The following is an 18,839-nucleotide window of genomic DNA, read 5'->3' on the forward strand; positions in this document are numbered from 1 at the left end:
CATTAAAACATTTGCTTAACTCCGTGGAGAAAAAATACAAATACAGCGAATGACTTTATCATGCAGTGAAGAAAATTAATTTGAACCGTTGTCTGTACTCTGCAATAATGTTGTCTTAGAATAATGGATGTTTTTAGTTCAGTAACTATCAGCATATCAATATAATTATTGTTCAATATCGATTTTAAAGGGAAATCTAATGAAATATAATGTCACATTTCGTTGAAGTCAATGTTTACAATGATGGAATTTCTAATCTAAAAGATATAAATATAGTTGTCTGCTCTAACACCCACGAAAAACCATGAGATGTTTTAAAATTTAATTTAACGGTACTATTTTGTTTTAGACCGGTCAGGAGCTAATTAATCTGGCATATAATCTTGGTATCGCTATTGATATTCCACTGATTTTGTTGGCCGTTTCAGTAACGTGCACACAATTTATTTAGAAATAATGTTACTTTATTTATAATTTACAAAGCAGTTTTGCTTTATCGGAATCCTTTTTTTTTGAATGCGAGTATATCTGAAAACCATCTGTGTATTAACGTTGGCTGTACCTGAAGCAAACTAAAATATCTGGTCAGCTATCACAAAAACATCTCTCATTCATAAACGCCTGACCTGATTTTCATGAAAAATATAAATCAAGCTTTCTTGTCATCTAAAAATTAATTTCATTGGCTTAATTTGGGCGTCGGAATGCCCATTTATTTAGAGGAGCAAAATGTTAAAATCTCTAAGGCTAAAGAATGGGTAGGTATTGTGCCTTCTAATTTTAGCGACGTGTTGAAGAAAATCTATGATTTCTCAGCCACTATTTATCCGTACACAGTGATTTTTGTTGTGAAGGTATAAATAATTTCTTTATTACATTGTATCATAAAGCTGCAAATTTCAGTAATTAGTTTTAACACGTTAACTATTAGAAATTATATTCAACGGTTGGATTTCGGTTTTCCTAAGGCCCCGGGCCTGACCATTTTACAGATTACGTCAGGTAGTAAAAAGTGCCTAGTTTCATGAATTAGTACTATTCAAGAAAATTCTTATTCAATGTTTATTTATGTTATTACTGTAGTTTATGCTGCATATACTATTATTCATAAATCCTTTACTCTTGTTAGTGAATGTGCTTTGGAGAATGTCACCTCTAGTTAAGTATACGGTCGAATGCGATATGTTTTGATTCGCGAATTCGATTCAGCAATTTGATATCCCTTGCAAACTGGTTTACACATAGATTCCAGAATCCCAAAGAAAATTATAATTATAAAAAATAACAATTAAATTATAGCATTTTACAAATGACACAGTAAATTCAAAAGTATATCTACTTTAAGAATAACTCTACGTTAAAGTTGTAATGTATGATGACTTAAAGCAGAAAAATATCAGAAGATCAAAGTATAAGAACACTCTCAACAAAAATCTAAAATTGAAAATTGTTAGGTCATGCAACTTATACAATATTTCTTTGTTGAGTTTTCATTTTCAAAGCACAGCAACTACTATTTTTTCCATGAAGGGAGCTACAGTATATTAGCATATTTTTGTGCAACTTACAAGTTATTTGTTGGTCTGTTCAGATTCCTCCAAACAATCTGCTTAAGTTTTCTTGACCAGGAGAAACTTTTCATACTTTCATGAGCTTAACACTTTTCTCACTAGCTTTCTAAGTTGTTTAGGAACCTTTCTTCTACCTTATTTGGATCTTCAATTTGTGGTCCCAGTCTCTCCAACTCGTGGAATAACTGTTAAAAGAAATACAAAATAATAATAATTTTTATAATAGTTATGACTCAATAAAATTGCTAAAACAGAAAAACAGATTTTTTAACATGTGGATTTCAATAAAATATATCACATTTAATAGCCCACCACTATATATAATTGTTTCTTGTTAGATGAATAAAGATTATTAAATTGATACAGGTATTATTTTTTTTTTATTGTGATAACATCACTATTATTAACACACAAAACAACAAAAACATAGAAGCCTGGTTCTCACGAGAGCCCTAGTATCCAGATCGGGAGCTCTGTTAGCGTTAACCGCAAGCACCTGTGTGAGAACGCCCGATCAGTTAGCGCTAACCGTTAGCGGTATCCGGATACCGCTAACGGTTAGCAAGCGCTATCGGTTAGCAAGTGAGCACGTTTCTATCATCAACCAATCACATGTACCCGTTTACAATTTCCAGTTTCTTATTGGCTAGTGATTCGATCATCATATTCTTGGTATCCGGATTGGGATTTTCTCGTACTGTATGGACGCACAACATAACCATTGTCTGCTACAATGACCTACATGCCTTTCAGTCTCAAACAGTTAGTACTAAATGAATATTGATATGAAATGAAAGACCAAACCAGGTATGTAAAGTTCAAGGCCCAAAATAATAAACAGACCACTGAGAGGTAGCTAAGAGCCTGTTCGAGCGAAAAAATATCTGTGCGATTTACCGGTACACACTTTCTAAAACCGCTTGGACACTAGTCTAATTACCTTACCATCTGGATTATCCGCGACAATTTTGACCACCAAATTGCTGGGTAGGTTACGGCCCAGGCGTGGTTGCAGCTCTCCTTCGCCTCCTCACACAATGCACGACGAAATCTAAATTTAGTAGCATAGCTACGCGTTCAATTTGTAGATTTACTATTATTCGGAGAAATAATCTTGAATAAACTAGCCTACGTACAGATTTTAAAGCAGCCATTATAAGTCATTGAGCTACATTATCGTTCTACCGTGCCGCGCTGTGTGTACGGGGGCCGGTTATATAGCAGCAGTAGCAAGTAAACAAAGAATGGGTTGTTGACCATGGGATAAGTTGAAATTTACTTCCGGAGTAGTTTCGTTACACATATTTACCGTGAGCTAAAACTTGCCCGAAACGGTCGACCACCCGCTGAGTGCTTAGCGCGATTACCCGGTGAATTAAACAGAATACTGTTGGCGTTATTTTGCTTGAACGGGCCCTAAGGCTATGCAGCACTGAAGCAAGGAAGGTTAGTGTCAAATAAATCACTTAGGACATCAATCATGGTGGTAGCATTGGCACTAAGTAGGGGTGGCAAGTCAGACTCAGCAATACCCAAATTGAATGTATGGTTAAAAAAAAGAAAGTGTTTGACTATGCCATAACTAGGGCCTAGGCATACCTGGGTCCATTTTTAGGGGTTTGAACATTTTCAAATAATTATTACAGTAGGCTCTATGCCTAGTAAGTGGTAATAATAACTGACTAGACTAATTAGGTCTAAATCCTGCCGGGAGAGTGAAAAGGTGTATCGAGACGAATTTTTTTCTTGTTTGTACTTGTATGTATGCTAGGTAGCCAGATTAAAATTGTTCATTTGAGATTGTTTCTTTATAAACACCTACAAATTTCAAATGATAAAAAGTACGATTAAAATATTGTGAAAATATCCAGCCTGGACACAAGCTATCCTAGGCCAGTAGATTGTGTAGGCCTATAGGGCCTGTCACTGGGGCCAAACCTCTGAAAAAAAGTGTTAGTGAGCTCAAGAAAAGCTATCATGAGGAATTAAAATTCCTTTTTGCTATCTAAATACGAGTACAATAATAAGATCCAAACTAGCGTAGCATAAATTAAAGGTTGTATTATTAATCAAATAGTAAAATACTCGCCTTTTCAACCTATACGATTCAACACACCTTACCACCGCGACGACAAAAAAGACTAACGCCTAGTAAAGGGATATTCTACTAGACATGAACTCGTCGGTACTAGGTAAATTGGTTGTGTTAACAAGTTTGTGAGGTCTCACTACAAAATGAGTCTCATCGAATAGAAAATCAAAAAATGAGTTTATATTATATTTTGGTAGATCACATTATAAGCTTTAATTTGGTCTTTGAATGGCTTCCCTAAGATAAATAGATCCAGAGATGTGAGCATTTAAAGTTTAGGTGTATGAGAACCAGGTTTTGAGAAAATCGGCCTTAAAGATAAACTAACCTGTACAAATAATAAGACTAGAATTACAGAATATGCGAAGAGAACACTTTTAGTAAGAAAATTCACTTAAAAAGTACACAATCATAAAATATAAGTATCAAGTTATTCAAAAACATTAAAATCAAAATTTTGTAAAAATGTTGCCTTTGACCTATTTTGGTGAATATCTCAATATGATTTCACCAACGATGCGTCTCATTTCGTGGAGAGACCTCACATTTATCTTATCAGTGTGTTGATATCTCTCAAACAGGAAGCTATGATATTACTATTATATAATTTTGTGTATAAAAAGAAACAGTGTGGAAGATTGTAAGCTTGTAATTAATCAGAAATGTAAAGCTTCCCACAGGACTTAAATTTGGCTTTAATTGGGCATTTACTCTTGTTTTCTGCAGGTGTTGTCAGCTCATCAGAAGCCCCAAAGAAGACAAAATTAACATGGTTAACCTTGATGGATCCCCTGGTACAATACTATCTGATTTTACAAACTGTTTACATTACATAGGGCTAAGGGCAAGCATTCAGTTGACCAGTGGCAGAACTTCGCAATGAATAACAACTTAATCATTTAGCTATTTATAGGGCGCACTTGTTTGTTCATGATGATATTTCGGAAGGCCATTTCCTCAAAATTTAATAAAAATACATATAAAAAGATAAACATTGGTAAATAAAAGTCAGGAAAAAATAGTAATGTTGAATAGAAGTATATACTGCAGAGTGAAAAGTTTTATTTTATTAAAAATGCCTCACATTTAGGCCAACACAATCAATTATTTAATTGAGCAAATTGTGGATCCGCAGCCTCTGTCTTAAGCCAAATCCCGTCTTAAACCCTTGCCCAAAGGTCACTTCCAATAAATGGTTTATGAAGGCTTCTGCATAACAACTATGGTAAAAAAATATATTTAAAAACTCAACTACACTTTTTATCTGTAAGATTTTTTATTTCATTAATCACTCACTTTTTCATAAGAGAGTGCAGTTAATTCTGTTTATCTGCACACATGAAACAGATTAAACTGTTAAGAATTTTTTTTTTACCACTTACAGTAGCAAGCATTTTTGTATTTCTCCATTATATTTTCAACCTTTTCGTCGGATTCTCAAATAATTACTTCAAAGATGTGAGGAATGAATGATATATTAGTGGAAAATGTTTCTCCTGAACCCTCTTTAATAAAGGGTCACAGAGTTTAATGAGTCCATGGCCAGTCATTGCAATTAATAAAAAAGATTTTAATTCAAAAAATGTAAAGAAAATTGTTTGGCAAACTAATATACTATTAACTATTACTTCAGCAGCAGATTTCAGTACTTAAAATGTGCCGTTTCTTTTCAACTTTTAAGCATAGATTACAACTTTGATATCGTGCACTGTAGTTTTATTAATCTTGCCATGAGAGCAATGTTTACCTCTACTTTAAGCACTTTCATCTATAAAACTGCATTCGTTATTATCAAAGCATTTAATGAATGGCATTTCATATTTTCTTGTAGTAATCTTTAATAATTACTGCACCAGATAAAATAAATATGTTTGTCTGTGAGTCAAGCTTAAATATTTTTTATTGGCTCATATGCCACACAAAAAGTTTTTCAAAACTTATCTCCTGGATTTATTTGTACGCCAAAGTACCAGCAAGTTACTTTTTTTTGTAGGACTGTTTAATCGTTTATAAACCAAGCACTATGGAATGTAACTTACTGCTAGCTTTAGATGATTAGCATGACTTTGTCAGGCTATGGCAGCTAGCAACAGTTGTTTTGGGCACTGTGTAAAACAATGCCCTCTGGTGCTCTAACCTGTCAGGATTGGTTCCATTGGCCCCGGCCTTTCAGGTTAAAGGAGTAGGTCAAAAATGTGGGAAAGCTTGTATATCCCCCCCCCCCCCTGTTGTTTCTGTTCATAGTCTGTTTTTGTTTGTCAATCTTGACAGCAATAGAGGTGGCCCCAGAAGGCGTTGTTTCTTTGATAATTTCATTGATATTGATACTGTATTATCTTAAAATTCCCACCAAATATTTTATTCCATCATGCAAAATTATGGACAACAATGCAATGTGTTCAACATCAAAACATCTGTTTTGTTGACCTAGCAGGTGACCATTTTTTTGCGCAAGATGGATAGATCTGGGCCAACATCAGGCTTTTAAAAAAAAATTTAATAAGCTATTAATAAATAAAGTACTGTATAATGAATTATGACTTTAATTATGACTTTGACAACATTTCCGATCTACTGTAGGCATACTACACTGCAAAGTTGTTCTCCAATCACAAGAGGTTGTCTTTTACAGTGTTGATGAAACATTGGGATTTTTCTGATGGATTAAATTTTAAAGCCAGGCTCTGGATGAAAATGTTTTTTTATATGCTGTACAACTGGTTTTTCTAAAACACAAAAACCATATTTGATGAAAAACTCAGAAGCAGTTAGTTAGATACAGATTTTTGAATGTTTAAAAACTTGGGTGAGGGGCAGAAAAAGGTGAAAAACAGGTGGTTATGCACATTTTCCCCCCCAGATTTTAAATATTCAAAAATCTATATCTCAGTTGTACAACATATCAGAACATTTTTTTCCTCTGGCGCTTAGCTTTAAAAAGTTGTGTTCAACAATTGTTTATTTGACAGTAAAATTAATTAAAAAATAAAAATTACTCTCAAGTTCTGAAAATTCTCCTCATATCACCTTATTTTGTGAGGTAGTGCCCCCTCACTTAATCACCGAGCCCTCCACTTCACCTTCGCACCCATTTCAAGACTCATGGATTCAAACCCATGGCTTTCACCGTCAGAGCAATGAAGCCAAGTTGGTAAGCTCATTTGGATGGGTTAACATGCAATGAATTATGAAGCTAATTCTCTATAGTATCGATGAATAACTTGCAATGATATACAGTAGTTATTTTGATCATATTTTTAGAGAAAAATATATTTCAGTTATCAAGATTTGAACACAATACCCTAATTCTTATTACCAATTAATGTTTCCCAAATTTATTAAATATTTTTCATCATGGATAGTGAAATTATTGTCTTTTTTCTCTGTATATATAGTGAATGAAGTTTTTCAGTCATACTTGAAGCAATGGAATGGATCAACCTTTTATCTTGGCTTTGTATCATTGTTACTGTCGGAAGCTTTAGTGCAGGAATGTAAGTATAATTTATTGTATCTTTTTTGTTCTTTTTGACTGTTTTAAACTTTTATATTGCAATTGTTTTCGGTTAAATAAATGAAATGAAAATGAAATGAATAATCTGGACAATAAATTACTGCCTCCACTGTCAGTCTTCACCTAGAAATATAAGTAGCCGGTAAGATGTGAATGTAAATGTAGTGTTTATGATCCTTTTTTGAAAATGCGAACAAGGATGCTCAGATTACGCGCATTGGGAACTGCGGCCCCAGTGCAGTGCCACGGTCAGTACACCTAGAGGCCTTATTTTTTTTAACAGTGTTGTGAGTTCTGTCAATAAATCATCATTATGAGACATTTAGCCTATTGAGCTACTGTAATACATCATAAATCATAAGAACTTAAAGGCCTATTTATACTTGTAACAATAACAATAAAGAGCTAAAGAGCAGTTGTTCATATAGAAAATAAAAGAAATAAGAGAAGATTTTACATCTAGCCATTTCCCGCTATCGCACCATAATCATAAATTTTCTTACCTCAGCCCCAATCATGGTGGAACTGAGGTCATCAAGTGAAAGTCCCTCTCTGTGTGTGTCTCCCCCCCCCCACTTTTTCGAATTCCTTGATCTGCCATTGAAAGTAGTAAGTTACTGAGTGAGTTAGTTTTCTGGCACATTGAGAAAGTGTGTAATATATATTATTCAATACCTTTACATTTATGATATTCCCATGCTACAATCACAGATGTATAAACAAAATATGTAGTGCGTTTATTCATGCACGGTTATTTCCCTTGGGTTTATAAAAAAAAAAGAAACCTATTAAATGATAACCTTTTATCATTTGAGTATCTACTACATAATTCTCATCCGTTAAATAATCTGACTTGATGGATTTTCCTAAGAGGCTGTGAGGAGGATGGTTAGCAAGTGTGACACGTTGATCTTCTTTCAAATACCCCTTATTTCCTGATCCAAGCATCCATATCTTCATTATTTTTCAATTGCTTTTTATTCCCTGTCTGCTCTTGAACTGAAAATTACTTTCATCACATTTCAATGAATCTAATGCAAGCCTTCAAGGATTTTATTTCTCTCTAACTTGATTTTTTTTGTATGTACGTTTCAAAAAGCAATAGTTAATTTAGAGTTCTTGTACATGAATTCTATTTCATACAGTATCTCAATATGGGGATGGTTGTGTTTGTATCTCTTGGGATAGATTGAGTAGTAGTATATTGGATGATTATAGTTGCCGCAGTTACTTTGTCGGTAGACAATAAAAATATATATCAGGAATGATGCTCTTAACCAAGTGTCACAGACCCTAGTGGGTGGCTGACGTATCCATTGCATAACAACGACAAAACAATGAGAAGCTAATAAACAGTACAATTATATAGAAGGCAGAAATTTTTATAAATTTATAGTTTTGCTACCATCTGTATTGTGCTTTAAAAATTTCATTGTTTTATTGTTTAATTCAGCTATCTTCAAGAGTAAGTATATAGGAAACTGTACCAGTTATCAAACATCTTAAATTCTACTCTTCTAGAATCTACTGTTAAGCACAATACTATATTTCAGTCAGAAAATCTGACATTTCTGCAAGGAAGTAAGTAGTTTTCAGAAAGTAAAAATATAAACCAAACTACAGATCATGTATCTTTACTGTACAATTATTACCCATCAAACAGCATGTAGGGTTCAAGGTCCTATCACTTGCATATAAATTTGTACACTATCCACAATCAATATTCTCAGTATCTATCATCACTGCCAGATCTCTTCTTCTAAGGTTGTCCCAGTTCATCTAAATCTTCACCTAAACTATATTTGAACCATGCTCACAGTTCTTTATAGTTCTGTATATATCTTCCCTGCATCAAATCAACATGCTGATTCATTGGACATCTTTAAAAATCTGTTAAGAAATCATCTAACAGCAATAATTATATTTATTTAAAAGTAGAATAAACACATACTGTATAGTACTGTACAAAATTATTCAGTCACATCGCCTGTGCTTATGGACTTAACTTAGGTTTGTTGAGCAAATTTGTAAGCTCTGATCATGGGCGCTGCTTAGTCAAAATAAATAAACAATTTTTTATTGTGTGTGTGTGTGTCTGTTCAAAGTTATACGGTAATCTTTTTGGGTAGTGCCTATAAATTTATGTTAGTTAGGTTTTACTGTTTATGAATGTTCTTTAAAATATCATTAATGTCATCACCATCGTCACCATTGCCATTAATAGTAGAAGTTTCAGAAGTTATAGGAATAATGTTTATCATAAAAACTAGAGTGTTTATATTATCCTGATATATTCTGCAGACTTATCAAAAACTATAATTACTATTTAATTTGATACATTGCCAATTGTCAACTTTTTCAAACAGAACTGTAAAAATAAATGATGATAGTTGACTCGTTCTTGTTCTAAACCAGTGTCAGGTCATGGTAGAAGTCAACAGAAAATTTATTGTCTTGTAACCTTTGAATATAATGTCCAAATCAACCTAGAATCAATCGATATACTTTTGTTTGCATTTATGTTTTTCTGTGATATTTTAATGTACTGTAGATATTAATAACCTTGGATAAAGATGATGAACTTCATTTTAGCTTTATTATTTTTCTCTTGCAGCCTTTAAGCATCAACCTAGAAATATGTCAGTGAACTTTTTTTTTAGCAATATTGTTTTTCTTTATTGCTTCGATGTTTCTTTATTGACCTTGTGACTTCAGAAAGTACTGTCCATGTCAGTTCTTAGAAATAAATGTACTTCTATTTAGCATTTATTACATTTTTCTTTGTGACCTTTACCATAATTTTACTCATCACCGTGCCACCGAGAGGGGACAGGGGGAAAGATCCCAGGGACCCAAGCTTACTAGGGGCCATTAGGAAAATGCAGGTAGTATTTTTTTTTTCAATATTTTTTTCAAAAATAATAATTACTATCATTTTGTGCCCAAAGGCTTTTATTCAATAAATAGATCTCCAGCCCTTTTAAAATATAAAACATAAATAAAAATTAGGTGAGGGTTTCTAAATATACTTTCCTATAATTATATGCATAATATACATACTTTGATAAATTAATAACAATATTTACATCTTTAGACGACATTAAATGAAAGAATTGAAATACCGGTATTGAAGTTTTTTTCTTTAACCTAATGTGGTAGAAATGTTTTTCTGTCAATAAAATAGGGGCAAACTAAAACATTACATTCATCTTCTATTTTATCTAAGGTACATAACTTGCATAATCTGTCCTTACTTTCTATTTTTTTGAAGATTTGCTTATATTTAAAATCAGTATTTTGTATCAAGTATTCATCTACTCCAAACGTATGCTTAAATTTTGTAATATCTTAATTTAGAATATGAATTTATCTTTTCAATTAATATTAATTTTAATTTCAGAAATAAACATTGATATCATTCATATTTTGAGATAACCATAAGAAGGTTCATCTCTTTGTGTTTTCTGCATCTGTAAATTATAACACATTCTGATAATTCTATCTTCGCCCATATTAATCAAAGGTTCCCAATAACATTAATAATACAATCTACTGAATTTGAAAACCTTCCACATTCACCCATAAACTGCCTCACTGGGTGCAGATTTTCCATTTCCTAAAATATACCTATAAAATTTGATCTGGAAATCATTAATATGTTTGAGAATATTTAATCCCCGTATTTCGCCGCCATATAAAATAATTGAGATAATTTTTACATCAAATAGACAATTTCAAATACTTACTGTTAATTGACCAAAATTTGTTTGTATCACATTTTTAAGTGCAAAGAATGTTTTATCCCCTTGTGTGCAATTTATTTGTTTTGCTTTTTCCCACTTTCCGGTAGAGTTGAAAGTGACACCAATATATTTAAATGATTTAACTATTTCAATTTCTAAATATTGTAAGGTATATACTGTGTCACTAATCAACACAAGATCATCTGAATATGACAAATTGTTAACACATATACAGTAGAACCTCGTTTTTACGTACCCCAGTTATACGAACCCTCTGTTTTACGTACGCCTCGTATGGACGATGACGTCATCAAACACCCCGAAAATATTCAAAACAAACGGCCCTTTTGAGAGCAATCATAAGTAAAAAGAATATAACAATAAACTATAACAATAAACAAACCATAATGCAACGTATTTTCATTAAACAGCAACGTTGATTGAGTCTAATACCGGGTTGTTATAATCTAAAACCATGTGAACTGAGTAAGATGAACAACTACCGATGGTGCTCAAAATTATTGCTTTCCTCCTTAGCTTCGTGTGGCAAACCATAGAAGAACTCGTCTGGACGAATTTTCTACACGAAGCTGAGTAGACATAGTTTCGTACACGAACGCTAATTGGTTGGCTCGCCCAGTGCATAGCACATGGTTGCTGTTTCACGTACACGAACGCTAATTGGTTGGCTCGCCCAGTGCAGCGCACATGGGTTTAGTTTGTCTCAACAGGCCCAGACAACACCATCTCTGTTGTTTAGAGTAGGCATGAAGGGGAATTCCCAAGTTATACCTTTGTCGTATAGGTAATCTTACAATATTTTCATGTTCTTTATTTTAGTTAAATAAAAGATATAAAGTGATAAATTAATACACTAGACACATGGTTTTATTTGAACACTTTATTATGACATCGTAAAGTGATGAATAAGAACACTAAACACATGGCTTTATTCGTAGGCCTAGAGGCTAGGTCTAGCCTAGTAGGTATCATCGTTCGTTCGTACATACGTTTATTGAGCGTTACGTACGTATTAGGTCAAAGGTTACCACAAATTTAACCCAACCTCTATTTTACGAATCCCCCGATTTACGTACGCCCTCTGGTCCCGTACCGTACGTAAAATCGAGGTTCTACTGTATTACCAATTTGAATTTTATTTCTATTTTTAGCAGTGTGTAATAATTCAGTTAAGTCATTTAGAAAAGTGTTATTAAATAAAAATGATGATAAAGGTAGTCCTTTGCTAAATCATGGGCCCTCAATAATGGAATAGGTCCCTATGTGGGCCCCTCCAGATTGACAAGGCCCCCCTCTCCCAAAGAAAATGTTTGCACCTTCAGCTCATTCTTTCTCGTGTTTTATGCTCGTAACTGGGAGCCCACACCAACCCTTGCCTTGTTAACAGTTTCCCCTCCTGGCAGCCCTGATTCCTCACCTCATTGTCAAATAATATTAAATTTACAGTATACTTAATGAATTTGTGCTAGATACTGTGTAACTACTGTATCCCCGACAATTGGAAAGGCTCCTTAATTTGATGAAATCACTACACTGTTTTCATTGCATGTCTGCGATACTGTGTAACTACTGTATTACCAACAATTGGAAAGGCTCCTTAATTTGACTGAACACTACTATTTAGTGAATTTACCAGGCTTGAAAAGAAATCCGGCATCTTACCAACATTAAACACTCAATGTATGGATGCCACTTTTTTAACATCAATCACCACTGCTTCACAATGTCAGTTCTTTTCAGAATATAGATAACTTGAAGTATATTGAAGTATCAAAATACACGTCATCGTGTTGGGATTCAATATTTCGACATTAATTATGTCATCATCAGGAAGTATATTTATGTTCTGAAATGTGTCAACCCTGTTCTCTTGATGTTTATCTCCTAAGCTATATTCACAACTGTTCTTTTTCATGAAAGGTGTTTGTTCTATGAAAAATCAAAACTGTGTTGAAGAATAGAAACATTAATAATACCAAGTTCCAAGTGAAAAAAATGGCTGTGTTGAAACAATGGAATGGACCCGATCGATCAGAAATCTATTGAAACAGAATGAAAGACACGTTTTGTGTTCCATGAAAGAGAAGAGATGTCAATGTAGCTTACTCAAGCACTTTGAATTGATGAGGAACAAATGTGCAAGAGACTTACCTGTACAATTATTGTACATTCAGTCCAGGCTTACTTAATGATGACAATTGATTGGTTTGTTTGCTATAATTTTGAACGAAATAATGGTTCCTTAAGATTTTGTTTTCCAAAACAGTGCCAAAATGACATAACAAATTAAATTATTTTATATTTTTGAGTCATCCCCTTGTTATCACATCTAGCTTATTCTAGTTCAAGTCTTTATTCATGTTTGTCAATATGGAACGGCAAGGTTGGTTATAGGCTTGATATATGCATTCAGTTGGATCTAGCAACAACATATTCAGATCTATTGATCTATAACAATCACTTGCATTCGCACAGCTATTACATATACGGTACGCACAGATAATGCTATAGCGACTGATGACTGCTATAGGCCTGCAGTAGGTTGATTTTAAATCAATTATTGTCAAGTTATTTCAGGTACTGACTGGAAAATAGAAACCTATAGAAGTCATTATTTTCTTTAGGCAATATTTTCAGGAAATAATGGCTACTTCAGCTTCTATTTTCAAATAATGATCTCAACTAAAATTGTATTGTACAATATTAATAGTAACAACAGTGATACTGTTGGCCATTACCGCATGGCAAGGTTGGTTATAGGCTTGATATATGGTTATAGGCTTGATATATGGTTATAGGCTTGATATATGTGTGATGGATCGGAAAGTTTTCCGTTATTTCTTTTTTCTTTATCATTATTGGTGGCGCATTGCATTGCTATTGCTATTGCTTTTGTTTTATTGGTATTCCCGTGTACATTTGCATACAAGGTGGAGAATATAATGCATTGGCTGCGTGAGCGTTGTATCGACAAAAGGTTTTTGGTTTATGTCGGAGTAAGACGTTTTTTTAAGATGAATCTTGTCTGATACTATCGATACTGTGAGTAACTTGATATATTTCTAATAGTAGTTTGCAATTATATACAGTAATATATTATTGATTATAATGACTGTTACTAGTTAAATTGATATAATTATATATTTAATTGGTAATTAATAATTTTACTGTTAAGTAATATATGCCTAGTTGGTATTCTGGTCTTGCTTAGCATAAGAATAGGCCTACAGATGGAATCTGTTAAAAATCGGTATAATGTATGCGTTTACCAATGATTTAATTAATCTTTGTTTTAATACGTCTAGTTTCGTCCTGTGGTGACGTGTGGTATTAACAGTGTTTGCTATGCCATGAAGATAGTCTGTCTCTTATACACATCTAGATGTGTATAAGAGACAGGCATAGCACATGGTTGCTGTTTCACATACACGAAGATCAATAGTTTCAAAATGGATAAGCGAGTTGGATATAACATTGATTTGCATTGACATGTTTTTTAATTTAGTAGCAAAACGGGGGGGGGGGCACATGTCACCGTGTCCCCCTACTGGATCTGCCCCGGAATTCTATAATATTCATAGAAAGAGGGCACATTATTCAAAACACAACTGTGGCACTACAGTACCAAGGAAGACCAAGGAGTTATCGTAATGCATGAATGCAGTTTCATATTATTTTGAGTTCAGTGTTAATTATCCCAGAGGCGCATCAGTTTGTGACCTATTGAAAAATAGGACAGTCTGCTCCTGCTTTCTTCTAACTCCTCAGTAATAATTGTATTATTTATAGGGAATTAATATCTGTCATGGTCTGTCAGCTCAATTAAGCTATATCGTTTGATTGGTTATGCAAATGAAATTACAAAAAAATTCAAACCTATATTTCATGGAAGAAATTGTATGAATAATGAATAATTTTTAAGGGGGAAAACAGGTAGGAGATCATATATTTGTGTGTCATTTTTTTTTTCCTGTGAGTTTTCCCCTCTTTAAAAAATAAAATGATGATTGTTGTCATTTTGAAATCATGATTTTTTTTTCATTTTCCAAATACAATAACAGTATAACCAATACTACATAATCTTGACACCTTTCACCTAGTGTATTTTTGTATACTTATAAAAATGATAAAAAGTTGCAATAAATGGCAAGATATATCTCTAAACATTAAATTTTTTTTATGGAGTATTAAACCAAGTGGTCTCAGCATCATGTACCAAATAACTTTTTTAAAATTTTTATATTGCTCATTTCTGCAGCAAATCAAAAATCAGTGATAACACTTAAAAAGTATGTTTTCATTTATTCACTTTCACATTTCAATGTACCAACAGGAAAGACGTTGCCACTTGCAGGCGAAAAATATACAAATTTTGAAAATTTTCATTTCATTATTTATTCAATCTTTTAAACAACATTATGTACATAATAGAAAGTTCCTCAAAAGTGTGTCCACACCCGCATGAGCCCCACCAATGTTTGAAATGATAAGCTAATTTTATGAAGGACATCTCTTTTGATGCTTGGAAATGGCACTCTTTGACTATAAAAATAAGAGAAACATCCTTCATTTTAAAAACAAAATGCCAAGATTTCTAATTTTAAGATGCAAGTGCCCTATAACATATTGAATGTCTTTAGCCTCCAATAAATATAAGTACGTGACTGGGATTGCAATTTCAATGTCAATAACGATTAAATAAACCTAGATACCTGACACACCTAAAAAATAATGATGATTACATTGGATATGGGAATTGCATGCATGATTACATTTCTGTGAACAAAGCAATAATATTGAAGAGATTTGAGGTAGCTAGAAAGCATTAATATAAATACTAATAATTTGTTTATGTATTCTTCTTTGTTTTAATTTTTTAGAGCATCTTAGCCCAGTTAAACTGGTGTTGAATGTGTGCTGAACCTTGAGAACATTGGTTTCTAGTTCGATTCTGTTGTTACTCTCATTGAGCTTCAGCTAGAGGACTGAATGCAAGTTTTAATAGCGAATGTTTCATCCACTGGTTCTGTGTGCAATATGGCCGACTGTATTGGATTTTTTCCGTGTGATACACAACCAGGATAAACCATGAAAGTCCTAAGACTTATTTCCAATGGGTCCTTTTGGTAAAATTGGGCAGTACACTGGGAGACAGATAATCCCCCTACTCTTTTCCAAAGAGTGTAACTGCATTCTTTAATGTGCACAGGAGCCACTTTGCACACAGTACTGACGGCTTAAACGTCTAGTCCGAAAGACACTGCGCCTTTGAGACTTGCATTTCAGCCCTCCTGAAACACATAAGAGATTGCCATGGTTCAGCGAAAGGCACAGTAGCTGACTGAGCAAGTTGCATATTAAAGAAAGCAGTGCACACTTCAGAAAAGAGCAGGGAATTGCATCATGATTACTGCCTAATTCAACACCAAGACAGTCCCCCACTGGAAATAAGTCTTTTAATTTACATGATCCTTCATACGTTTTACACTGAAAAAACCTTTTCTAATCCATGCAGATCATATTGTAATCACTCATACAAATCACATGGTCACAAGTTCAAGTCAGATACTTCTGTTCTTTGGGCAACACACTTTATCTGTGTGTATCTGTCTTCGCCCACGAGTATTTATCGGTAATAAATGGATTTGACTGAAATTGGCCTGGTGAAGAAGTAGCTGCTTAAATTACTCTCTATAGAGCAGAGGAGGTTCCACACTATGCTTGAATGATTGTATTCTGTATCGAATGAACACTGGGAAAATACTTGTGGTCAATGCCGTAGCCAGCTATTGGGACAGTTGGTACAGTCCACACAATTTTTCTAATGGGTCCACAAAGAATGGGTCCAAATTTAAAAATGGGTTCAAATTATGCAGTCTTATGTGTAAAATGAGTAATTTTTTGAAAAATGGGTCGATATTTCTTATATTTAACCGAAAATGGGTCCAGATTTTTTCATATTTTTGCGTTGAAATAGGTCCACATTATTTGAATTTTTGCGTAACGTTGGTCCCCCTTAAAATTGTCCCGCACTCTTTTGGAAATCCCGGCTACGGCATTGCTTGTGGTGGTACCAAAAATTACCCAGCGACTGGGTACAAGTTCCCAGAAAGTTTGTCCACACCCACCTCAGCCCCACCAATGTTGGAAATAAAAGTAAATTTTATAAAGGACACCGCCATAGAATTACAGTAGACTGTAAAATTGCTTTTTTGAGCAGTTGACGAAATGATGGACTTTTTTCTCAATGAGAGTCCAGGGTTCCCCAATAGAGGCCCTGTGATTCCCAGTGACCCTCGCAGGTGCCGCCAATAAGAAAAGTACTTTGTGACCTACAGTAGAAGGAAAATAATTGACCATAAATTAAAAACATTATGAAATTATTTAATAGTCAAAATACATAATAGCCTTTTCCAATATTGTACTTCTTTTCTATCAAAGTTAAATTCAATTCAACTTACAGTTTCCATAGACAAAACAATTGAAAGAAGTCAATTAATTGATTAATTTTGACAAAAGCACTACTTAAATTATTATGTTTAATGTTGTTGAGCTCACATCCATAATTACTTTAGTACACTATTAAAATTATCACTATACTTTGTGTAATAGAGGAGCCATAACTCCACTTTGTCTCACACCATTTGTTAATTTAAATCATCTTGACTGGGAATTATCCCATCTAACAAAGAATCTTTGTTTCTCATACCAAAATTTCAAAACTCTAACTGCACTAAGGTTGGTGCCCCTCTCAATTAACTGCTTATAAAAAGACCAGTGATTCACTCTATCGAAAGCTTTACTAGCATCCAGAAAACATGCAAATACGGGACTCCCGTTTCATTTATAATACTTAGGATCTCCAGACTTAAGTATATCCCCACACTAATTAATCAACAAGTTTTCAAAAACCTTAGATAGTACGGATGCAAATGCATGTAATAATTTACCAAGTTATATTTTGACATTTGATTTCTCTCCTAGTTTTTAAAAAAACATTAATTTGATGGTTTAAAACTTGTTTATTTATTCATTTATTCATTAGTTATTCAGTAGGATCATTATAATTTGTTCCTCTGAAACTTTATCAATATTGGAAAAAATTATCTTTGCCTTCAGTAATGTCTGTATGCTTTCATTATGTATTTTTTTGTGTGTACGATTTAGAGGTGAAATAATTATAAGCGCTTGGCTGAGAAGTATTGTTGCTTCTCATGCTGAGACCTCGGTTCAAACCAGCTAGCTTCAGGTTTTGATTTGAATTGATTGCTTGGCTGCTTGAATAACTCACGTATTGAGAGTGGGTGCGTTAAGGACAATGTTTGTATCCACGTGTCCTTTATATGTTGTAGTTAAGTCAGTGTTGCTGCACTGCGGTTGTCACATGTCCCCAGGGGCCCAGCCCAAATTTCAGATTTCTAATTAGAATAAGTACAAATAAAGAATTAATATTTTATTAAACTAAATTTTTATTTGTATTGAATTTTGTTTTTGAGCGATATCACGTTTCAAATTGGATTGACAACATGTTATTTAACAAATGTCATTCTGTGTTTGACTTCCCAAATGTGAAATAACTATGACTAGTTCACACTTGCATATCTCGAGCCAAGCGTGAGCTATACAGCGTGAACATTTTTGTGTATGAACTGACCTGGCTTGTGCTCACGTCTACTGTGAAAGTTGCTCTTACACTGGGTTATTCAAACCAGGTCTTGAGGCTTGTACATGATGTGACCCTTTACCCACATTATTAGCACCAAATTTCAGTAACATTCAACCAATCAATATTGACCTTTTTTTTTTTAATACCGGTAGATTATGTTCAGAAAAGCTGTAATTTCTGGTAGAGGTTGTCTCCAACCACGTACAGTAGTATAGAGATGCAATATGTTTGT

General features: G+C 33.6%; 1 protein-coding gene across 3 annotated transcripts in view; it reads left to right on the forward strand.

Moving 5' to 3' along the window:
- Positions 1-18,839, forward strand: part of LOC117110920 (sugar transporter SWEET1-like) — a 125,044-nt gene that overhangs the window by 20,353 nt on the left and 85,852 nt on the right. For 2 of the 3 annotated variants that reach the window (XM_033253764.1, XM_033253765.1), the window contains exon 2: positions 7,059-7,157. In XM_033253764.1, the coding sequence (XP_033109655.1) occupies positions 7,090-7,157 (68 nt within the window). In that variant the 5' untranslated portion in view covers positions 7,059-7,089. Of the gene's footprint in view, positions 1-7,058; positions 7,158-18,839 lie in introns of those variants that run through there. The other variant, XM_033253766.1, reaches the window with a different exon arrangement.

This window comes from Anneissia japonica, unplaced genomic scaffold, assembly GCF_011630105.1.
Source record: "Anneissia japonica isolate Jap-2015-1 unplaced genomic scaffold, ASM1163010v1 scaffold277_len1293397_cov203, whole genome shotgun sequence".
NCBI classification, from domain to species: Eukaryota; Metazoa; Echinodermata; class Crinoidea; order Comatulida; family Comatulidae; genus Anneissia; species Anneissia japonica.